This window comes from Tachysurus fulvidraco, chromosome 19, assembly GCF_022655615.1.
Source record: "Tachysurus fulvidraco isolate hzauxx_2018 chromosome 19, HZAU_PFXX_2.0, whole genome shotgun sequence".
In the NCBI taxonomy this organism is placed as follows: Eukaryota; Metazoa; Chordata; class Actinopteri; order Siluriformes; family Bagridae; genus Tachysurus; species Tachysurus fulvidraco.
In genome coordinates, this window is record NC_062536.1 from 17,431,486 (window position 1) to 17,457,163 (window position 25,678).

The 25,678-nt window shown below is 43.6% G+C and overlaps 1 protein-coding gene across 1 annotated transcript in view; it reads left to right on the plus strand.

The window, feature by feature from the left end:
* Positions 1–25,678, plus strand: part of LOC113656656 (exocyst complex component 4-like) — a 56,327-nt gene that overhangs the window by 1,170 nt on the left and 29,479 nt on the right. The window contains exons 2-6 of the mRNA XM_047803728.1: positions 884–1,073; positions 1,864–2,058; positions 8,575–8,762; positions 14,741–14,841; positions 20,824–21,052. Coding sequence (XP_047659684.1) covers positions 884–1,073; positions 1,864–2,058; positions 8,575–8,762; positions 14,741–14,841; positions 20,824–21,052 — 903 coding nt within the window. The remainder of the gene's footprint in view (positions 1–883; positions 1,074–1,863; positions 2,059–8,574; positions 8,763–14,740; positions 14,842–20,823; positions 21,053–25,678) is intronic.

Genomic DNA, 25,678 nt, shown 5'->3' on the forward strand with positions numbered 1-25,678 from the left:
CTCGATTATTCAGGAAGATTCAAGAATTTATTCATCGGATATTTACAGCATTTGTCAGACCCCTTTATCAAGAACGATGTTGAAAAGTGCTTCGAAGGCTCTATCGTTGAATACGTTAACACCGGTTCACTATGTTACAAACAGGACACACAAAACAAAAATGGAAAATAAGTGATAGTTTAAGTGTTAGAGCTAGAGGTAATAGCCAGTGACTATTCAGTCTAGAACAAACAAGAAAAACAAACAAAAAACAAAACACCAGATTAAAAGAATTAAAGCGCCGCTGCACCAGTCTCAAAAACAAAAAGGTCAAATCCTTCGTTACCGCTATCAGCACAGCATTCTGGGTAACGTAGGAATTAGTCTCCGAAGTAAAAACAGAGCAACATGTCAACACAAGACCTTTTGAAGCAATTGAAATTCAATTCAGGATTTTATTAGGAAGTAAATATTTTGTATTTGTAGATTTTTTTTTCTTTCTTTCTTTCTTTTTTTTTAGTGGATCACATCCAAAGCCTTAAAAGTTCAACACTAATTAGAATCAAATACATTTTGTTTTTCTAGAGGAATGAATTTGTTATGAAACACTGACATGAAGTAATGGAGGAAAAGAACTTAGAACTTAAAAAAAAAAAAAGAACTAAACAAATTTAACCTTTTGATTTTCTCAAAATGAGACCTAAATATATGCTCATATATTTGTGTACAAGCTACTCAGGGAAAGTTCAAACATCACTAGGATCCAAACACAAAATGAATAAATGGGATAAATGAAACAGAAGTAATAAACAACCTTAATTTTTTTTCCTTCACATTTTTATCATTTATTCTGGATTTGCATCGTTAAAGCGAATCTGTCTTTGCGTGTGTTCGTGTTGTGCAGGACTCTGTCGAGCAGCGACGATGTGCAGGACCGCGAGACCGAGAAGAGTCGTCTGGAGGAGGCCTACGAGAAATGCGACCGTGATCTGGACCAGCTCATCGTTCAGCACTACACGGAGCTCACCACGGCCATCCGCACCTACCAGAGCATCACAGAGAGGATCACCAGCTCACGCAACAAGATTAAACAGGTCAAACACACACACACGCACACGCACACACACACACACACACACACACACACACACACACACACACACACACACACAGGCTGATGATGAGAATTTTACTCAACCTTTTCTACAGTTAACACACAACTTTAAATAATCACTCTGTGCAGCTGTGCTGAGCTGAACAGCAGGTCAGAGGCTACAACAGCAGAGCAACTTGTCTGCTTCCTCTCCTGTCAGTCGAAAACGATATTCTGAGGCTTGCTGATCAAAAGATGAAAAGGGAGTCGAAAGAAGATCAGAGAAAGTCCAGTGCTCACTACTTTTCTGCTCAGCACTGCTGTAAAGAGTGGTTATTCAGAGTGTATATATCTTAGCCTAAGAAAAGTGTTATGTAATATATATTTATTTAACTGACATGAATCAACACTTTTTGCTCCTCTTTTATTCTGGAGCATAAGAACATGTGACTTGAGAGTGACTCAGAGGAGCATTACTTTGTCTTCTTGTCCAGGTGGCATGAATATATCTACACACACACACACACACACACACACACACACACACACACACACACACACACACATATACACTACAGTTACTACCTTTTGTAAAAGGGCTATGTAGAAAATATCTACAGTATTTAAACACACTCTTTTCACAAATCTCATGCTCCGAACTCTTTGAAAATATTTTGATCCTGTTTACTCAGGCCCCTGATACCGTACCTGAAAGTGTGTTTCTCCGAGAAAAGCAGTAACTATAAGAGAAAATGACTTCCTCCATCTTTTCCCCCCTGTCCCTCCCACAGGTGAAGGAGAACCTGCTGTCGTGTAAGATGCTGCTCCACTGCAAGAGGGACGAGTTGAGGAAGCTGTGGATCGAGGGCATCGAACACAAACACGTCCTGGAGCTGCTGGATGAGATCGAGAACATCAAGCAGGTTCCTCAGAAACTGGAGTCCTGCATGGCTAGCAAACACTACCTGCACGCCACCGACATGCTGGTGAGTGCAGCACGAACGTCGCATCTCGTCACGATCCACCAGGATTAGCTACATCTCGATGATGAAGGTTTTCTGAAGTTCATAATATTAAAGCAGCTCTAAATGACTTTCTCTCTCTCTCTCTCACACACACACACACACACACACACACACATAGATTAGCAGACATCAGGAGTATGAGGAAAAAAATGACATGTGGTTATCTCATCAGCCAATCAGGTGACGGCAGCATAATCGGCATCAATCATTCAGGTACATCGTAAGAGCTTTATGTATTAAGATGAGAGAGATCAGAGGAGAATGACGAGAGCTGCCAGGAAGTTTATTGTATCGCAAATAAACACAGCACAACCACGGTGAGGAGAAAAACATCCAAGGATGAACACGTCTAACCATCAGATGGATGGTGAGGTAGAACAGCAGAAGAGTGAACAGAGTGACCAGGTGCACAGACTCACTCAAACTGAACAGTGGTACAGAGGAATAATTCTTAAAATGAACTAGACGAAACGGGGGCATAGAAGCCTTTATTATCGCCACACATACATTACAGCACAGTGGAATTCTTTTCTTCACATACCCCAACTGAGCAGGTTGGGGTCAGAGTGCAGGGGCAGCTATGATACAGCACCCCTGGAGCAGAGATGGTTGAGGGCCTTGCTAAAGCTTGGCTGTGCTGGGACTTGAACCCCGATCCTCCGATCAACAACCCAGAGCCTTAACCAGTTGAGCCAACACCGCCCCCATGTCTACAAGTCTAATAATACTACACTCTAAATGCCTTTGTGCATGTTTTTGGTAGCTTGTAGATGACAGGATAAGATCGTCAGAATGTCACAACTTATTGATGGTAAGGGCTAAAGTCGGCGAAGCCTTACGATTGGTCCCCAAGGACAATATTAAATGCTGAAAAAAAATTGTGGTTAAACTCATAAAACATGCGGTAACCCCTGCAAATAAATAATCTGAGAGAGAGAGAGGGAGGAAGGGGGGTAAAAGGATGGACGGAGACAGAGAAGGACTGAGGAATGGACAGAATGAGAGAGTGAGTGAGTAGAGATGGGGAAGTTCAGAGGCAAAAAGAGACGGAAACGAGGGGGAGATGAAAGAGAGAGACAGACAGAGAGAGAGGGAGGGAGAGCGAAACGGAGACAGAGAGACAGAAAGAGTGTGAGAGAGAGAGAGAGAGAGAGAGAGAGAGAGGCAAAAGTCAAGGAATGGAAAAAAGATGGACAGAGAGAGGGAGAGAAGGACTGAGGAAAGGACAGAATGAGAGAGAGAGTGAGTAGAGACGGGGAAGATCAGAAGCAAAGAGAGACGGAGACGAGGGGGAGATGAAAGAGAGAGAGAGACAGACAGAGAGAGAGGGAGGGAGACCGAGAAACCGAAAGAGTGAGAGAGAGAGAGAGAGAGAGAGAGAGAGAGAGAGAGAGAGAGGCAAAAGTCGAGGAAGGGGAAAAAAGATGGACAGAGAGAGAGAGAGAACAGAAAATTGAAAGGATGGATGGAGAGGGAGACAGCTGGAGAGACACAAAGCGCAAGGGAGGGAAAGATGGAGAGAAGAACAAATGCATAGACAGCAAGAGACAGACAGATACTGAGAGGGAGAGTAAGAAAGAGATAGTTAGCAGACAGACGGAGATGGACAGACGGACTGGGAGAGGGATTGAGGAATGGACCGAACGAGAGAGTGAGTGAGTAATAGAGATGGGGGAAGATCAGAGGCAGAGAGAGAGAGCGATATGCGCTATATTTTAATAGCTACCTTGAGTTAGTTACATAGTAATATTTATTAGTACATAATAATTACATAGTAATGTTTATTAAAATGAAGAATATAAAATGAATCAAACTTTTAGCTCTGTAAAGTATCCCTGTGTGTGTGTGTGTGTGTGTGTGTGTGTGTGTGTGTGTGTGTGTGTGTGTGTGGTTGTGCTCAGACCGTACTCACACAGTCAATGCGGCTCAGCCTCACATGTCTCTTGTTACCAAAAGGTCCTAGCAGGTAAACAGACACATGAAGTTTATTGCTTTAGTTTTGCACGCTGCAGTTAATTAGCGCTCGTTTACATGCACACATGCACTTGACCTGCGTAATGCTTCCTCATGTCTGCTTAGGGGGCAGACGTGCAGATACCTCAGGATGGTCTCTCCAGAGTGCTATCAGTCCACCATTAACCCCTCATCATAATGTACAACCTTACATTACTGCCAGGCAGATTTATTCTTAACACAGAGAGAGAGAGAGAGAGAGAGAGAGAGAGAGAGAGAGAGAGAGAGAGAGAGAGAAAGCACAGAAAGAGAGGTGGGGGCTAGAGAGAGATACAGATGGAGAGAGAAATACAGATAGACCCAGAGAGAGACACACAGATGGGAGGGAGGGAGAGAGAGAGAGAGAGAGAGAGAGAGAGAGAGAGAGAGAGAGAGAGAGAGAGAGAGAGAGAGAGAGAGAGAGAGAAACAGATGGGAGAGAGAGAGAGAGAGAGAGAGAGACAGATGGAGAGAGAAATATAGATAGATTCAGAGAGACACAGAGATACAGAAAGAGATACAGATGGAGAGAGAGAGATACAGATAGACTCAGAGAGACACAGAGAGAGATACAGATGGGGGAGAGAGAAAGATACAGATAGACTCCGAGAGAGATATAGATGGAGAGAGGTACAGATAAACTCAGAAAGACAGAGAGAGATACAGATGGGGAGAGAGACACAGATGGAGAGAGAGATACAGATGGGGAGAGAGAGAGAGCGAGAGACAGAGAGAGACACAGATGGAGAGAGAGATACAGATGGAGAGAGATACAGATACTCAGAGAGACACAGAGAGAGATACAGATAGACTCAGAAAGACAGAGGGAGATACAGATGGAGAGAGAGATACAGATGGAGAGAGAGAGATACAGATAGACCCAAAGAAAGACACAGATGGAGAGAGAGATACAGATAGACTCAGAGAGAGACACAGATGGAGAGAGAGATACAGATAGAACCAAACAAAGACACAGATGGAGAGAGAGATCCAGATAGACTCAGAGAGACCCAGATGGAGAGAGATACAGATAGTCTATCAGAGAACGACTGATCCAGACCCAGAGCCACACAGATGGACAGAGTGAGAGTTGAGAGTACAGTGAAACTGAGAAGAGAGAGGGATTTGAGAACGAGGATGAGATGGAGTCATTACTTGGAAAGCACTCAGTGCTGCTCATAACGGTCCACATGCACAGACTGAAGATACATCATATGACCGTCGACGCTTCTACTCAGAAACCACAAAGATGTCTTGAGACACTCGAGTCTCCATCAGCGACCAGCTGCTAAATCCAACAACAAAAATACGAACAAAATTTCCTGGTTACACATCTTACACAGTTTTGACCGTGTTGTAGACGCTAATAGAAGGGAAATGATTTAAAATCCTCTCCAGAATCACCCAGGTCTTCTGCAGGTGTCTTCCACATGTTGTCTCAGGGAGATGTTCCTCAACACCTCGCCTCCGGCTTGCTCGTTAGAGACGAACGTATAGGTTTAAAACAAAGCTCCTGATTCGATGTCTTCCTATAAGGCTGCTCTTTTACATGGGCAGTTGTTAAAAGCGCTATAGAAATAAAATTGAATGGAAATTGAAAAGGCTTGAAGGTCTGAGTCATGCGGCACAGAGAGAGACGTGAGGTCAGGTGATGTGAGTGGAGTAAAGAAATGAAGCTCTGTAACAGGATTTAAACGTCCTTCACTCTTCCTGGACTGAAGCTGAGAGCAGCAGATGCAGCGTGGAGCCTGAGGGAAATCGCGCCGTTTACGGTTTCTTCGTCGTCCTCGCCGGGTCGAGAATTATTTATTTATTTATTTATTTTTATTACAACAACTCTGACCTTGTGCTCTTTTATAGATCGTCTAATGGCCTGAGGTTTATTCAAATCCATTTCATCTAATTATTATACGCTCTCTCTTTTTATAGCCTCCGTAATCTATCCCTTTATCGTCTATAATCACGTGAGTATTGGATTGTATATAATCATTTCTTATCTGCTGGTGCTGCTGTTTGATTAAACTCTACAGTTCGTACCGTTTGAGCTCGCGGTTTCCTTTCTGTCATGTAATCCAATCCTGCGCTTTTTTTTGTTGTGACTTTTTTAGTTTTTGTTCTTAATGCACCCTTTGTTTCATTAAACTCGCACCCAATAATGAGTTGTTCTTATAGTCAAAATCTGTGCAGGGTCAACTATAGGGTCAACTATAGGTTCAACTATAGGGTCAACTACAGGGCTAACTTCAGGGTCAGCTATAGGGTCAGCTTTAGGGTCAACTATAGGGTCAACTACAGGGCTAACTATAGGGTCAGCTATAGGGTCAACTACAGGGCTAACTATAAGGTCAACTACAGGGCCAACTATATGGTTAACTACAGGGCTAACTATATGGTCAACTACAGGGTCAACTACAGGTTCAACTACAGGGCTAATTATAGGGTCAACCACAAGGTCGACCACAGGGTCAACTACAGGGCTAACTATATGGTTAACTACAGGGCTAACTATATGGTCAACTACAGGGTCAACTACAGGTTCAACTACAGGGCTAATTATAGGGTCAACCACAAGGTCGACCACAGGGTCAACTACAGGGCTAACTATAAGGTTAACTATAGGGCTAACCACAGTGTCAACTACAGGGCTAACTATAGGGTCAACCACAAGGTCGACCACAGGGTCAACCACAGGGCTAACTATAGGGTTAACTATAGGGCTAACCACAGTGTCAACTACAGGGCTAACTATAGGGTCAACCACAGGGTCAACCACAGGGTCAACCACAGGGCTAGCTATAGGGTTAACTACAGGGCTAACCACAGGGTCAACCACAGGGCTAACTACAGGGCTAACTATGGGGTCAACTACGGGGCTAACTACGGGGCTAACTACGCGGTCAACTATGGGGTCAACTATGGGGTCAGCTATGGGGTCAACTATGGGGTCAACTATGGGGTCAACTATGGGGTCAACTATGGGGTCAACTACTGGGTCAACTACAGGGCTAACTACAGGGTCAACTACAGGGCTAACTACAGGGTCAACTACAGGGCTAACTACAGGGCTAACTATAAGGTCAACTACAGGGCTAACTACAGGGTCAACTACAGGGCTAACTATAAGGTCAACTACAGGGCTAACTATGAGGTCAACTACAGGGCTAACTATGAGGTCAACTACAGGGCTAACTACAAAGTCAACTACAGGGCTAACTACAAAGTCAACTACAGGGCTAACTACAAAGTCAACTACAGGGCTAACTACAAAGTCAACTACAGGGCTAACTACAAAGTCAACTACAGGGCTAACTACAAAGTCAACTACAGGGCTAACTACAAAGTCAACTACAGGGCTAACTACAAAGTCAACTACAGGGCTAACTACAGGGCTAACTACAGGGTCAACTACAGGGCTAACTATAAGGTCAACTACAGGGCTAACTATAAGGTCAACTACAGGGCTAACTATAAGGTCAACTACAGGGCTAACTATAAGGTCAACTACAGGGCTAACTACAAAGTCAACTACAGGGCTAACTATAAGGTCAACTACAGGGCTAACTACAAAGTCAACTACAGGGCTAACTATAAAGTCAACTACAGGGCTAACTACAGGGTCAACTACAGGGCTAACTATAAGGTCAACTACAGGGCTAACTATAAGGTCAACTACAGGGCTAACTACAAAGTCAACTACAGGGCTAACTACAGGGCTAACTACAGGGTCAACTACAGGGCTAACTACAAAGTCAACTACAGGGCTAACTATAAAGTCAACTACAGGGCTAACTATAAGGTCAACTACAGGGCTAACTACAAAGTCAACTACAGGGCTAACTATAAGGTCAACTACAGGGCTAACTACAAAGTCAACTACAGGGCTAACTATAAAGTCAACTACAGGGCTAACTACAGGGTCAACTACAGGGCTAACTATAAGGTCAACTACAGGGCTAACTATAAGGTCAACTACAGGGCTAACTACAAAGTCAACTACAGGGCTAACTACAAAGTCAACTACAGGGCTAACTATAAAGTCAACTACAGGGCTAACTATAGGGTCAACTACAGGGTCAACTACAGTGGTATCTAGAGGGTCAACTAGAGGGCTAACCAGAGGGTTAGCTACAGAGTTAACCAGAGGGTAAACTACAGGGTTATTCTCATCCTTTATTAAAACCAGGCAAAATAATCTATTGAAAAAAAAATTCATGAATTTGAAGAAAGTTCTGATTTTCATTTAACACAAATCTCTTTGTTTTATATTTAAACAATTTGTCACTTTGTGGTGTTAATGTTTATACCATTATTGTTGAGAGAATTGAAAAAGTATGTGGTTTTTTTTTTTATACAAATCAATTTTTCTAAGCCATGAGTTTGAATTTGACATGTTCCCTGATGTGATTTTATTTATTTATTTATTGGTGTCTATGTCGGTGAATGCAACATGTGTTCAGTGTGTGTTGCGTTTGTTTTTGTGTGCAGGTGTCAGCAGTGGAGTCTCTGGAGGGGCCTCTGCTGCAGGTGGAGGGTCTGAGTGACCTGAGGCTGGAGCTGCACAGCAAGAAGCTCAACATTCATCTAGTGCTGATCGATGAGCTGCACCGCCACCTCTACATCAAGTCCACCAGCCGCGTAGGCCAGAGGGGCAAGGACAAAGGACGGCTCGGAGGGTGAGCGAAACACACTCGCACACACTCACACACAGGCTCCTAGGCATTGTTCCTCAAGGGTTGATTTACTTTTAAGCATTTTAAATCATTAGGTTTGATTCTTATAAACCGAAATCACATCAGATCTACCAAAATACAAAAAGCTACCTAATCGAACTTTCAGCATTTCTCAACAAGAGCATTGTTTTTCTCTTCATGTGAACTAACATGACTCAGAGGTTCACTTACCCGAACAGGAAGTTCTCATTATGATTCTTCTATACGCACCGTTCATCTACACCATCTACGCTATAAACAGTGAGTCGTGTGTTCACACTGAACAAGAAGACGTGCATTTAGAGTTCTCCGATGATTCACTTATTCAACCGAAAATAACAAACAAACAAACAGGTGTGCGGAATCTCAGATTCTTCATTCACTCAAAGCTTGGTTTATGTAGAGGAAAATGGGTGGGGCTTGTTCGACACGCGTGTGACGATGTTTACCATCAACTAGTAACCGTCTTAGACTTCTAGTTAGTCTTCAGTTTGAGACGATTTTTAACATTAATACACTAAGTGCTAGACTATACTCTGTATACACTCCGTCATTAGTCCTTTAGAGTCGTTAATTTCAGAAAATATTTTGAGCCTAAATAATGTTTTTTGATAGAATATGCAATTTTCTGCAAATTAGATACAAATTGTCAGATCCAACTGATTCAGAAAAATTCCTCTGGACCAGTGGTGCGAGGTTGTCTGATATTTTCCAAATCGCACAACTTGACCCCCCTTCATACTGGGATTTTAATTCCAGTTTAAAAAAAAAATACCCCTGGAGTAAACTGTTTAATTCATTTGTGTTTATTATTTATAGCAGGAATCATTTCAGAGTGCACTGCTATTGACCCTGGAATCTCCTTATGTCAAAGTTCCTTAAATCTTCACCATCTCAACAATCACACGGTTGTATTAGATTTGTTCACGTTCCACCTTCTCGTGAACAAGCTGTTACTATAGAAACGAGAACGTATTTCGGGTGAGAACGTTGACGCTAAGGTAGACCTGCGATGTGCAGAGCTGCCAGGATAGAAAATTTATCAGCCAATCAGAATTGAGAATTTTACAGCACTGTGGTGTTTATGAATAGATATCAGGTGAAGGTTGGTGATGCACGTAATAATGACACCTTAACGAATCATTTCAATTGGTTATGCTACTAGTCTTTCTTCACACCTGTGCCTCAGTAACTAAAAAAAATATTGTTTTTACCAGATGCCATGTCAGTAGCACCATCTGTGTTTCTCGATCTTTTATTGTACAATTTTTGTTTGTTTGTGTTTGTTTATATATTATTGCCACAAAGAGACACTTTCCTCATCTGCATAGGAAGCAGAAGTCACCGTAGTGAGGAAATGTCACGCGTAATTAACAGTAAGCTAACTGCTAGTCGTCAGTCGGCAATCTCAGTAAGCTTATTACGGAAATTGTACAGAAACGACGTGTTCATAACAAGCTTATTTTATAAAATGAAAAAAAGATGTTTCCGCCGATTATTTCATTTTAAAAGCAAATAATAATTCCCTCATTATTCTGATCAGTAATTACGAGAAATAACGGCTCACACTTTCGGTTGCGTGTTAAAAACTTGGCGCACAGAATTTCACAGAACATCACATTTGTTGCTGTTGATGATTTAAAGATCCGGTTAGCATCCGGTGCCTTGGCTTCTCTTTATAACCGCTATACGGAGAACATCAGACAGAAATAACAGATTAGATTAATTATGGATCGCACACGGAATATGCAGGACATTGATGTCGAATGTAGTGTCAGTCTTCACCCTGAAATAGGAGCAAATGAATCATTCTGTGACGCCGGGAGGAAAAGGAAAGTGTCGGTCTGAAAAACCCATTTGTTTCCGCTTGAGGTCGAGTCTTTATAGTCTACAGGGGCATAGAAGCCTTTATTATCGCCACATATACATTACAGCACAGTGGAATTCTTTTCTTCACATACCCCAACTGAGGAGGTTGGGGTCAGAGTGCAGGGGCAGCTATGATACAGCGCCCCTGCAGCAGGGAGGTTTGAGGGCCTTGCTCAAGGGCCCAGCAGTGGCAGCTTGGCTGTGCTGGACCTTGAACCCCGATCCTCCGATCAACAACCCAGAGCCTTAACCAGTTGAGCCACCACCACCCCCACATCTACAAGTCTAATAATACTACACTCTAAATGCCTTTGTGCATGTTTTTGGTAGCTTGTAGATGACAGGATAAGATCATCAGAATGTTACAACTTATTGATGGTAAGGGCTAAAGTCGGCGAAGCCTTATGATTGGTCCACGGAGTCGTTCCAGCCAATCGTGCGGATTTGTTAGCGTACCGTGTCAGAACTAATTTGCATAAAGTTGAGGAAAAATATCAACTTGTATATCGCGTGTCATTCGTCCACATCACACCGTCCACACCCTAGCAACCACCTGGCAACACCCAGCTAGTATCCTGGAAACCTCAAAACTGCAGGCACTTATTTCCAGGGATTTCAGTACCAGCGTAACAGATATTGCGTCATCGGGTAGGCGTGGCCTATTTGATAATCTAACCTTAACCATAACCATAGTTTTTGGTTGTTTATTTGTTTTCTAAAATAAATCAACCTGTATGACTGTTTTGTCCTTTGTAGTATGCTGTTTTTTTTGAAAGATGGTGTTTTTCCAAGACCTCCGGAAACACGCCCACTTTACGTCGTGGTAACGAAACCCCTGGAATTTAGTGCCTACCACCTTAAAACACCCTAGCAACCAGCTAGGTTAGCATAGCATCCACCTAACACCATTCTAACAACCACCTGAATTTTTAAAGCAGCCACCTAGCAAACAAATGTCAAATGTCCATCATAACAACATTTTAAGATGTTTCGTTGTATTAAACATTTTAACCTTTACACATGATCAACTTTTAGCCTTTTAACATTTTAAAATCAGTGACATTAAAACGCTAACATTGTTTAGCCTGCTCTGTCTAGCCAACATCAGAGTTCATCCATTACCTTTGACCTCACGTTATTACAGTCGAACGTATCTTTAGTTAAAATAATGATCTTGTGGAAGCGATTCTTTGTTTTAAACAAAGATTGTGTTTTTTTTTTGTTTGTTTTTTTTTCCCCTGGTCAAAAGACTAATGTTTTCTGCACCATTTGAACCTGTCACCTTGCTGTATTTTATTTTCTTTTATTTCACAAATCCACCCTGTCTACAGCTAAACCCGGATCGCTTTCTATTTTTCCCAGGTTTAAGTGTTAATCCGAGACGAGCTCCCGAGACGAGCTCCCGCCCGGCGTCTGTTTCCATACATGCTGCTGTTCAGCGCAAACACAGATAACTGATTCACAGGCGAGCGACGAGACTGAGAGGAATCATAATGCACCATTTTTTCCTTTCCAGCGGCAGCAGCAGCCGCCTCACAGCAGTCGCCTAGAGATTAGTCACCCGCGTGTCGGCCAGCAGTTCCACGCCGCCGCTGTTTCCAATGCTAATTCCTTTGTGTTCGTTAAGTCTCCACAGTGTAGCGCATTAGGCTAATGCAGGTTGGCGACCCCGCTGTGCTAAAGTGTGGTGTTGTGCTGCTGTTTTTTTTTTTTTTATCTCAGGAGTGTCTGTGTGTTTTTGAACCATGTTTCTATGGCGCTGCAATTACAGCTCGTAGCTTTCATGAGACAATGTGTTTTATTAGTCAGGGTCAGAAGTCGGCATCAGTGGCTTCATATGTTTTTGGCTCTTTTAGGAGAAATTAAACTTTTTTTTTTTTTTAAAGGTTTAAAATAGTTTATTGTTCATAAACCACCTAGCAAACAACTGGCTTTGCATAACGACCACCTGGCAACCAACTGGCTTAGCATAACGACCACCTGGCAACCAACTGGCTTAGCATAACTACCACATGGCAACCAACTGGCTTAGCATAACGACCACCTAGCAACCAACTGGCTTGGCATAACGACCACCTAGCAACCAACTGGCTTGGCATAACGACCACCTAGCAATCAACTGGCTTGGCATAACGACCACCTAGCAACAAACTGGCTTGGCATAACGACCACCTAGCAACCAATTGGAATATCCTAATGACCACCTAGCAACCAACTGGAATATCCTAACAACAACATTTTTTAACAATTTAAACTTTACATGCAATCAGCTTTTAGCCTTTACACACAGAACTGTTAAAGGTTTATTCATTTTAAAATCAGTGATATTTAAACACAGTAATATCACTAACATCAAAGTTCATCCATGACCTTTAACCTTTTAGCGATTACAGCCATACGTGTCTTCAATTAAATAATGAAAACGTGAAAAAGATTCTTGACTTATAGCCAAGTGCCATATGTCCGTTGTGCATGTTATAAAATGTCTAAAGATGTTCGAATGATGCGAATGAAGTCCTGGATCTTAGCCGGTACGATCCGCTGTGTTTGTTTATTTTTCCACCTAGTACTCAGTCATATGTCGCTTTGCACATACACGGCATATTATCCAATTAGCATGTTGTCTATTATGGTGAACATACACTAGACAGATATCTACCTAGCCAACAAACCGCTTCCATCAGAAACTGTGAGACCGTTACGTGTGATGTATCCGAAGGACATTTTCTTCCACCTTAATATCACACACAACGTGATTTACTCTGGTTTAAAACCCACGGCCGAAGCTCGTGAACCGAAGACGAGACGAGACGAGAAGAGAAGAGAAGAAAAGCGGTCGTATTTCAGAACATTTTATACTATAAACGCTTGACAGAACAGCCACAGCTTTGGGGGGATGCTGGGTAAAAAAAATCACGTAAACTCCTCGGCTGAGCCGCGGATCTGCGAGCGCGCCGCTGCTACAGGATATTGGCGATGACGTGTGACGGGTTTAATAAAGACATCAGTGTAAGTGAGAGTTTATGGAGCGGGAGTGTTGACGCTGCAACGCCGTGATCGGTGTGTAAATCTGATAACGCCACTCTGTGGAGGTCTTTCCTCAGCTCATTTCACTTGTTTACGTGAAATGCTTAGTGTTTAGTTTCGACACATTTGACAGCCAAACTTCTACTTTTAATGACTTCTAGCTTTAGAAAATAACAGTGTGAGAGATTCATCTGCTTTTTTTTTGGGACACAAAAGATTTAACTGGTTTACATCAGTGTAATAAATCCCTAAAACAAAAAAAGCAAAAAAAAAAAAAAAAAAAAAAGATGAATTTATGTTTATTTATTTATTTGTTGTTGTATTGAAAGATCTTTTTAAGTTTCCTTAAAAAAAACATTTTCGCATAAATATAAAATTCAGCACATTCTGTCCAGGAAAAAAGATAATTTTTTTTTATATAAAAGTCTTCAGATTTTGGACAAAAAAAAAAAAATTAGATATGTAAAATTTGTTGTAAAAAAAAAATCATTTCCCCCTCTTGAGGGTTTTTGATTTTTTTTTTTGCTAAAAAATGTATTAGGTTATTATTATTATTATTATTATTATTATTATTATTATTATTATTATTATTATTATTATTATTATTATTATAATTATTATAAAAAGTTGTTTTTTGCATTTTTCTGTAGATTGACAAACTGTCTTTTTTTCTATCTTTACTGTTTCAGCTGCTGTAGCAAAAGCCATAACGGATGTTAGCTCTAACTGATTTAAAAAAAAAAAGTGTGATGTGAAATTACATGTCAGTTTATTTTGATTCATTATTCATTAAAGAAGGATGCGACGTCAGAGGAATAAAACACCGGGACGTGCCATTAGTGAAACTGAAACAGCTCTTTGTTGATGATGTTCCTATAAAAGCACAACTCGAGTGTTGTGTGTCAGTAGAAATGTAAACGAAGTTTTAACATACATTTTCTTTCTTTCTTAATTTTTCAGATTTATAAACATAAATTTTGTCGCCTCTTTTGAGTCGTTAAACTTTTTTTTTTTATAATTATATTCCCTTTTGGATTTTTTCTCAGGGCTACTTCAAAGGACTCGTCTATTTTGGAAGTCAGTGGCATGTCCACTCCGAGGAAACTCACCGAGACGTCCCAGTTCAGCACTCCGGCAGCCTCCAGCAGTAAGTAAACAAAAACAACAACACAAGAACAAAACAGGGGGAAAAACAACTCCCATTCTTAGCAGCCGTAATGCCCTTTTCCACACTTCAGGGTCTTAATGCACTCAGACAGATGGGCTTTCACAGCTGGATTCTTGTTTTTTGTTGTTAAAGCCCTGACAGATTCTGTAAAATACAGATTTTTTTTTCCAGCTGAGAAATTCTGACATTTTATCATTATGTACGATATACTGACTCTAGAGAAACTTCAACAGAAAAACCATTAATTGACCTTTTCCTGCTTTTATTAGCTTAATAATTTTATTAATTAACAGTAAATATATATTTATTCTTCTTCAGGGCCTTCATCAGCCTTACGTCAGGGTTAAACTTACGATAGTTTAACTTATGATAGATGCTTAATTAAGTTTAATTTACGATAGATGCTCTCTCCATGAAGGCTGAGGCGAGACTGGGAAAATCCTTCCCCTCGCACCACGTGGGTCGAGGTCGATAAGCGGGGGTTTGGTCGTTCAGCAGGCGCAAATATCGGTCGAAAAACTGTTCGCTAAGCGAAAAAGTCGATGTCGGAGCCGGTCGATAAGCGGGGTACCACTGTAATAATAATAATAATAATAATAATAATAATAATAATAATAATAATAATGGGGGGGGCACGATGGCTTAGTGGTTAGCCCATTTGCCTCACACCTCCAGGGTTGGGGGTTCGATTCCCACCTCCGCCTAGTGTGTGTGGAGTTTGTATGTTCTCCCTGTGCCTCGGGGGTTTCCTCCAGGTACTCCGGTTTCCTCCCCCGGTCCAAAGACATGCATGGTAGGTTGATTGGCATCTCGGGAAAAATTGTCCGTAGTGTGTGTGTGTGTGAGTGAATGAGAGTGTGTGTGCCCTGCGATGGGTTGGCACTCCGTCCATGGTGTATCCTGCCTCGATGCCCGATGACGCCTGAGATAGGCACAGGCTCCCCGTGAGCCGAGAAGTTCGGATAAGCGGTAGAAAATGAATGAATGAATGAATGAATGAATGAATAATAATAATAATAATAATAATAATAATAATAATAATAAATGTATTATATGCTAATATATTATAATAAATATATACTTTTTTCCTGTCTAAGAGAGTTACTGATTGCTGGCTATCAAAAACCTGGAAAAAACAAACAAAAACAAAAAAAGACATAGCTTTTGTAAATATATGAAAACTTTGAGAATTTATATAAGAAATCTACTAATTTCCACAAATGTGTTTAAGATTTTCTCAGTGGACTACACCTCTCAGCACCCATCACTAAGGTGTAGTCTGGAAGCAACTAATATTCCAGAGACACCTCTCTATGTTGCCGGTCGGAGAGCGGAGCAGGTGTACCGACCGTGACAATTATATACCATATTATTTATGTACCTGTATTATTGTATGTAGTATTAATACTGCTAAAAATGGGGCAAAAATTGTTAATTATTGGGTATCGGTGGAGGTCGGGAACGCATTAATCAGGTATCAATTATTTCTTATGGGATAATTACATTCGCTCTTCGATCTTCGACTGGTTTTAAGGAACGGATTAAGATCGATAAGCAGGGTACCACTGTATTAATAATTATTATTAATTAGCACTTAACAATGGACTCTGTTTCTTTTCTTTTGCTTTATATATATACACACAAACACACACACCCACACACCCACACACATGCTGGGGCTCTGTGCAAGGCCCCTTATCCCCCAATTGCTCATTTAAAAAGTGAGTTGCTCTGGAAAAGATTGTTTGCCAAAAGTCTGTCTGTCTGTCTGTCTGTCTGTCTGTCTGTCTGTCTGTCTGTCTAGTGTCTGTCATTTCTGTCATTGGCTGAAAGAAAAAAACTGTCCCCTTTCACTTTGGTGTGTAGTGTTGAGTATTAGTCCTTAAACCTACACACCTTTAGTGCTGAAGCTTGTTTTCAGGCGTAACATGAAAGGACATGATTGCACCATGTTCAGTAACAGCTGTAGCGAGTGTGGTGCCGTCCTGCTCTGGGATTATTAAGCAGCGTGAGCTGTCTGCGCCATGGGGACCAAGGCCTCGTTAGCCCTGTGTGGGCTCTCGCCTCCTCTGGGGAACCCTGCTGCTTTTATCAGCTCCACCATCTTACCCAGCGTCAGCCTCTTCTCCCACATCTGCTGTCCCAGAGCTGTTAGTTCAAACACCACCACCACCACCAGCAGAACAACGCTCATTTCACTGACTTATCAACTAACTCACTGCTTCGACACACAAGCTGTCTTCTCCAGTCCTCGGGGATTGACGGCAAGCAGTCCGTCAGGACATCGTGATAAATGAACGTGGATTTAATTAATTAGCTGTGTTAAGAATATTCTGAATGGAGCTTTAAAAATATGGTGTTATCCTCAAGCGTAAACTGTTGATTTCCACCCGGGCTTTCGAGCTACACGTAATGTACCGAGTCTGTTGTAAATCACATAAATTACACCTTTTTTTTTTCCAGAGGCTTTTATTGCGTTCACGTCGATGACCGAACGTCTTTATCATGTCTCAGTCCACAGTGGTGTTAATATGAAGCTCATATAAAAGTAAACACTCAGGATTTCTGTTTTTATCTAGAATACTAAAAGTGACATATTTATAGAAAAGTTCCAGGTTTGTTTTTTTTTTTTTCTCCTCCACACAAACGTTTGTATCCGGAGTAAATGTTGATATCAAACCCATTTCCGTCCTCCGAGACGCTCCGAGTGTTCGTTCATCTAAAATCAGCTCAAATTTATCTTCAACACTAGAACTCAGTGTAACAGAGGGGAAAAACACACGTCTCGCACTGAAAGCAAACCGAGTCCCGACTCATTTTAGATCAGACTCACAGACGGATCATTCATTTTTAATGAAATAACCTTCATCCTTTTTATGAACACATCATCCTCACTAACCAGCTTCTTGATGCGTCTTTTAGTCTCGTTTTAAAACGCGCTTAATTTTGTATTCCAGCTTTGTGTCTGCCAGCTACCAGTTAATCCAGCAAACTGATAATGAAATCAGTTACCCCTTTTCCACCAGAAAGAACCGGGTGCTGGTTCAGAGCTAGTGCCGGTGCTGGTTCAAAGTTAGTTCTACTAGTTAGTTCTACTAGAGTCGAGTGTGACGTCACTGTATACGTGTCACATTACACAGCAACGTTAGCGCAGCAGCGACAAACACAAACACAACAATGGTGGATGTTGCTTTACTGTTAATGCTCATGGCTTTGTGAACCTACATTAGCATCCAAACGCGGCAAATCCAACGTGTACGTGCAGCTCCATGTAATCTGTATAAACGGAGGTTGTAATCGATAAAGTACATAACGTTATTTTATCATTAACACAGAAATAAGTTAGCCTTAGCATTTAGCTACCTACTATCGTGCGCTGATAACTGATCATATCGCGGTAAAGTAAAAGTGTATTAAACATTAGTATACTTAGGGTACATTATCAAAGGCGCTAACAGTAGCGCCGCCCACAGCTCCTGACACAAGCGGTTCTTAAGTCTAGACCAGCAACGTTTTGGTGCTACTTAAGAACCACTTTTCCAGGTTCAGAGCTGGTGCTTTGGCTGTCGAAACAGAAAGAACTGGTTCTACATTAGGCTCCGAACCTGCACTCAAACTGCCTCGGTGGAAAAGGGGCAAGAGTGCATCATAGGACAAAAAGTTTTTCATTTCATTTAAATGTTCTATAGAAATGCAAAATCTTTAACATGTAGTTTAGATTTACTGTTTAAAAAAAATCAGGATGAAGATGCTTGAAATAAATATAACGAACACAGTTTTGTTTTAAATAACTTGAATTTCTAAGCAGTAAAATTGTATTATTAGAATTTATCTTAACTTATTCTCGCTCTCTCTTTCTCTCTCACTTACTGTCCATCAGTTGATTACTTTCCCTTTAATTGGCTCTTTTTTTTAATTTGCCAAAGCACACCCAGGGCCAAAGTAATTCTTGCGGTAACTGCACTTTATGCCAGCGCTGCATGAAAAGCGTGCAATTACTGAGACTGGCGGTACTTCAGGTGTAATAGAATTGTGCCACTAAAAGAAAAGTGCTTTCTCTCTGTGCTGTCGAGGTTCTTCCTTTTGTCACCCACTGTTCTGCCTAATGGCCTCGACGTTCCTCTTTTTTGTTGTTTTTTCTTTTCTTTTTTTTTTACATGATAATTGTAGTAATTATTGTGCAAACTACAGTCAACAAAGTTCATCAAATTGCCATAAACATTTAGCGGCTTGAGGGAAATTAGCAGAGACGGGGAATAAAAAAAACGAGAACCGAAAGGTAGCGACGGAAAAGAGCGAGAAAGACTTGGCGTTTATTACGTGATCGTTAAGTAAATGATAGGTTTATTGTACGTATAGCGCCGTTCGTCGTGCTTTAGCATGTTTATAGTTTTCTCTTGATCAATAAACTGTGTGATCAAGAAAGTGTAGTTATTGCGCTAGGATACATATTAGCCATCGCAACGTTCTCTTTCAGTTTTTACATTTTTTTATATATAAAAGATATATATTTTTTTCTTTTTTAATAAACAGTGAAAAGTTTTTTTGTGATACAAAAATAACGTTATGTTGGCTGTTTTGTTTGCAAGGATTTAAACATACTTCGAAACATTTTGTGTTGTAGAAACTCTTTTGTAAACATGTTATGATATTTTTGCCTTATTCGTGCAAAATAAACTCCGATAACTTTTGTGTTTTTTTGCAAATTTGAAACAATTGTATATATCAGTGGTCCCCAACCCCCGGGCCTCGGACCGGTACAGGTCCGTGGACCAAATGGTACCGGGCTGCTCAAGAAACATTAAATTATTTCCATTTTATTTTGACTGTGGTGTATTTCTCTCGGGTTTCCATGGACGAGAGGTTAACCGGGAGCTGAGAGACGTCACCTAAAGCCGCACCAATACCGCGCATGCGCAAAATATCATGTTATCGGGCTGGGTTTAGGTGACATGTGGAGCTGAGCGGCTGCAAGCGGCAGTGGTGTTGTAGCTTTGGTGGAGAGAGAAGGTGTGTATCGCTCTTCTCTCTGTTCACCGTTACTTTGTCATGTTTAACAGTGCTTGGTGTACGTGTATATTGTGTTTGCTCAAATTTAACTTACAAATTAGCAAAAATGAGCACGAAACAGACGTCGTTAGAAAGTTAGAAACTCTGCCGGTGTTCTGGATTAAAGTCATGGCGGAATAATCTGAGATTGTCACCACAGCACTTAAATCCCTATCGCCATTTCCGACATGCTATCTGTGTGAAGCGGGGATTTCTGCAGTGACGGCAACCAAAACAAAACCACGGAATAAACTGGACATAAGCAACACACTTCGGGTGTCATTGTCTCCTGTTACCCCAGATGGAACTGTCTCGTTGCAACAAACTCAGGGTTCTCATTGATTTAGCATTGTAGTGAGTTAAAAAGGCATGTTTTAAATACAATTAAATTAAAATTATTAATTTTAATTTAATTGTATACCTGCCACCCACCACCCCCAACGGGCCGCGGTAAAATGTTCAAACATTGACCGGTCCGAGGCGAAAAAAAGGTTGGGGACCAGTGCTGTATAGTGTCTGGACATAACGGTAACCCGCTTGTTTTTTTTGTTTGTTTTCGGAGTCGCACTTTTTCCCGAATCCCAATTTCAGTGTCTGGAAAGGCAGCAATGTGCCAAACGTGTAGGATGTAAATAAAGACGTAAACCAGATGCCAATTATATGTTATGATGAATCGTAACTTCTCGCATTACCCGAAGTTATGTTTAATATAGTTTCAGCTTAAATGGTTAGCTAGCTCATGTGTTACTTTGTTAGCGACGACTACTACTGCTACTACAATTAGCCTGGTCAGAGGTTTCCGCGTAACAGACGTGGAACTGGGCTGACCTGTGATCGGTCCACTTTTTCTAAATACATCCTATTTCTGTAATATTGCTACCTTTTCTGTATTTTGTGCTCTGTGTTTCGTAGTTCGAGATTTGCAGGACGATCTGGACGCAGACCCGGAAGAAAACAGCGCCGAGTTCATGGGGATCCTCATCAAAGCTTTGGCCAAACTCAAGAAGATCCCTGAGGCCATTAAAGCCATCATGGAGCGCCTAGAGCCAGAACTCAAGCAGATCCTTAAAAGATCCACCACCCAGATCGCAGATCATGCCTACCAGAGAGGAGAGAGCCTGGCACAGGACAACCAGCCGAGGTAAGAGGACGACACAGTGACGTGTGTGTATACCCGGGGAATCTCTATGTGAAGAAAGGTACCTTTTGGTACGTTTGCAGCCTTTAGTTTGAGCATTAACCACACCACCTTCTCACTGCCCCTTGAACCTGCGACACAATACCGTCAGAAATCTCTGACGGTTTAGGAGACACTATCATTTTGTTCGACACCATCTCTGTGTGATGTTAAGTAAAGACTAGGGTCCGGCTGATGGGTGCATATATAAAACATCAGCTATACTCTGTTTACTATACTCTTTTCCAAAGTGTTTATTTCTACCCCGCCATTTCCTTCACGCCCTCTCTATCCCGTTAGGTCTCGTGGGATCGATGGTAGCCGTTCTCACATCTTATTCATAACTCCCTCATTTAGACAAATGGTGTTATCCATAAAACTACCCCAGCCTGCATTTCCTTAAGTATCGCAAGAAGCGGAGAGAAACAAAAGCAGTGGAAAGAGAAGGGAGATAATGATGGCACTTAAGAGAGCACTTACCCAGGGCAGAAATGAACTCGGCTTTCTCAAACCGTTATTATTCTCCCGCTTTTCTCTGGATCCTGATGCCCTCGCCCAGCTCCTGCGCTTCATTACACCGAGTGTGAAATATAGGAAAACTCTTTTGTTCAGATATTGAGCTCGGGTTCTTTATTGCTATGGGAACGTAAAGGGTTTTGGGTCCTGAGTCTCGTATACCTACTATGCGTGCGTATTGTTTTATTTTCAAGGACTTGATGTCTAGAACAGGGATAGAAAAAGTAAACAGAAATTGTACGTATGTACATATGTATACGTACCCTCAAAAACTTTTAAAAGTGAACAGTGTACTTTATATACGTGCATGCAGCGACTAGTGGGTCCAAGCACCAAAGGTCCTTCAGCATGTGTTAAACCCTCGAAGATAACCTATTAATTGTGTGTCACTTCATGTTTCCAATAGGAGGTGCTAATACCATGCCAGGGCAGTACAATAACATTCATTCATTCATTCATTTTCTACCACTTATCCGAACTACCTATCTCAGGCGTCATCGGGCATCGAGGCAGGATACACCCTGGACGGAGTGCCAACCCATCACAGGGCACACACACACTCTCATTCACTCACACACTCACACTACGGACAATTTTCCAGAGATGCCAATCAACCTACCATGCATGTCTTTGGACCGGGGGAGGAAACCGGGGTACCCGGAGGAAACCCCCGAGGCATGGGGAGAACATGCAAACTCCATACACACAAGGCGGAGGCGGGAATCGAACCCCCAACCCTGGAGGTGTGAGGCAAAGGTGTTAACCACTAAGCCACCGTGCCCCCCTAGTACAATAACATGTATATAAAATATCAGTGCCACCTGATGCATGTGTTATAACAGTGTTATGTGTTAATTAATCATGTTGACATGGCATTGAACTGAGATTACATATGAAACGTAACTGGTAGTGTTATAACAATGTAATAACACCCACATGCCGACAATGCTATCATATAACTTTATTACATTATTAAAATTGTTATTACATTGCTATTTCCACCTTGTGCTTGGACCCTAACGAAAGGCAGAAAGTATCTACGGTTAAATTCAAAGTTAAAGTAAGACTTAACTTTTATTTAATGTAAGAGTAAAATATAAAGTTTTATTTAAACTAAGAAAAAAAATTAACACTACGCACTACGATTTTTTTGTTGGTTATTTATTATTGCATTTTATTTATTTATTTATTTATTTATTTATTTATTTATCTATTTTATTATATATTTAACTAATTCTGGTAGAAGCTGATGTTTATTATTTCTTGAATTATTCTTTATTTCAAAAAAAAAAAAAGAACTGATATCAATCGAAACTTAGTAAGAGAAAATGGAAGAACAAAATATTTTCAGAAGCAAGAAATGCGTTTTTAATTTCTAACCGTGTGTAAAAAATGCCTAGATATTAAAGTTCGGTAATCCGTTTGGATCAGTTCTTAAGTACAGCGTGGGAACAAAGAGCTCTTGTTGTACACTGAAGTGTTTGTCATCCAGTTGGTTATGATTGCTCTCACTCTAAATGTTACACTAATAACTCAACTGAAATTTCAGTTTTTTATATAAAAAAGATTCATCATAGAGATCGGATAAAGAAATTGTAAAAAAGTTAAAAGAAACATTTTATATTTAATTACAACTTCATATGTATTTATATTCATAATATTCATCTTAGCTCATCTTGGTCTTTTCTAATCTATTAAGTGGTGTGTGTGTGTGAGTGTGTGTGTGAGTGTGTGTGTGAGTGTGTGTGTGAGTGTGTGTGTGAGTGTGTGTGTGAGTGTGTGTGTGAGTGTGTGTGTGAGTGTGTGTGTGAGTGTGTGTGTGAGTGTGTGTGTGAGTGTGTGTGTGAGTGTGTGTGTGAGTGTGTGAGTGTGTGTGTGTGTGAGTGTGTGTGTGAGTGTGTGTGTGAGTGTGTGTGTGAGTGTGTGTGTGAGTGTGTGTGTGAGTGTGTGTGTGAGTGTGTGTGTGTGTTAATGTGCCCACCTCCTGCACAACACCCCTGACTTTCCTCTCGTCTCATCTCTACTGGAGTCATCCACGTGTTTCTGTCCTTACCGCTCTGACAGCTCAAACTTAATGGCCTTGTTGCTATGGAAACCTCAGTGTAGACTCTCTCTCTCTGTCAGGATTTGTGTGTGTCCTTGGGTGTGTGTGTGTGTGTGTGGGGAGAAGGGGGGATGTGGGGGGGGGGGGAAGGGAAGGGGGGGGGGGTGGCGGGGGGGGGGTAACGGGGGGGGGGGGCGGGGAGGGGGGGGGGCACGGGGGAGAGGGGAGGGGGATTAGTGGCGTAGGCATGCCCTTTCGCAAAACCTATATCCGCTGTGTTCTTACGGTCCCGTGGGCTCTCTGCCTGATTCTCTCCCTCATATCCCCAGCGCTTGGCCTACTTCCCTCCGTGCACAGCAACTGTAGATACCCACGTGTGGCTACAGCGCTTCCACGACCCTTGTCCGCCATTGGGCATACTTAATGTCCCTCTATTGGGTAGCCATCGATATCTGCGAGAGCGTACGCGTGGCTCGGGGAACCACCAAACAATCGAAGCCGTTGCACCATGGTGCTCCTTTCGTCTCCTTGCCGTTCGGCGGACCTCTCCTTCACGCCGTTCTGGAGTCGTCCCACTCTCTGCCACCTGCTGCCCCTGCTCCGCGTCTCTCCTGCCTTTACGGGTGGGGTTAGGTCTAGCCCGGCCGTGGAGCGTAAGATGGTGGGGTCTCTTTCCCTGTCCCGACTTTAGGTGAGCGGGCGAACTGGGAGAGACAGTCCCTGTCTTCTCTTTTTTCTTGTGGGTTCTTTCTCAGCTCTCCTTTTCTCTCACTGGGGAGGGGCCGTGCTGCGTGAGTGTGTGTGAGCGGGCTGTGAGGGGCAGCGGGCGGGAGGGAGGGGAACGAAAGGGAGGGGGGGGGGACGGGAGGGGGGAGGGGGGGGGTGGGGGGGGGGAGGGGGAGGGGGGGGGGGGGGGGGGGGGAGGGGGGGGAAGGTGAAGGGGGGGAGGAGGAGCGAGGGGGGGGGGGGGGGGGAGGGGGGGGGGAAGGGGAGGGCAGATGGGGGGGGGGGGTGGGGGAGGGAGGGAAGGGGGGGGGGAAGGGGGGGGGGGAGCGGGATGGAGGGGGGGAGGGGGGGGAAGGGGAGAAAGGGGGAGAGGGGGGGGGGGGGGGGGCGGGAGGGGGGGAGCGGGGGGGGCGGGAGGGGAGAGGGGGGGGCGTGGGGGAGGGGAAGGGGGGGGGGAAAGACCGGGGGGGAGGGAGGGGGGGGGGGTGGGGGAGCCGGGGGCGAGGGGGGGGGGGGGGTGGGGGGGGGGGAGGGGTGGGGGGGTGTGGGGGGGGTGGGGGGGGGGTGGGGGGGAGCGGGGGGGGGGGGGGGTGAGGCGGGGCGGGGAGGGGGGGGGGGGGGGGAGGGGGGGGGGGGGGGGGCGGGGGGGAAGGGGGGAGGAGGGGGGTTATGGGGGGGTAGAGGGAGGGGGGGGGGGGGGGATAGGGGAGGGAGGGGGGAGGACGGGGGGGGGTGGGGGGAGGGGGCGACAGTGGGGCGGGGGGGGGGGGGGGGGGAGGGCGAGGGGGTGGGAGGGGGGAGGGGGGGGGGGGAGGGCGGGGGGGGGGGGCGGCGAGGGGAGGGGCGGAGTGGTGCGGCATCGGGAGGGGAAGGCGAGCCGGGAGGGCAGGGCGCGGGGTGCGGCGCGCGCGCGCAGGGAGCTGAGGAGGCAGGTGAGAAGCGGAGGGAGCGCGAGCGCGTGGGGTCTGCCGTGTGAGGGCGGGGCAGCAGCGAGGGCGGGAGGGGCGAGCGGGGAGTGGGGGGTGGAGGGGGGGGGGTGGGGGGTAGGGGGGGGAGGGGGGGGGGGGGGGGCAGCGGAGGGGGTGAGGGGAGGGAGACAAGTGCGGGTGCAGAGGATGAGGGGTGTACGTGAGCGTGGTGCGCGGGGCGAGGGAGGTGAGATGGAGAAGCGAGGGTGTGAGAGCGAGCGATGGAGGCGCGTGCGCGCTCGCGGCGGGGAGGAGGTAGGGGATGTGTGTGAGAGTGTAGGAGGAGTTGGGGAGAGCGGGGCTGAGGGGCGGAGGTGTGTGCAGTGTGCGGAGTGG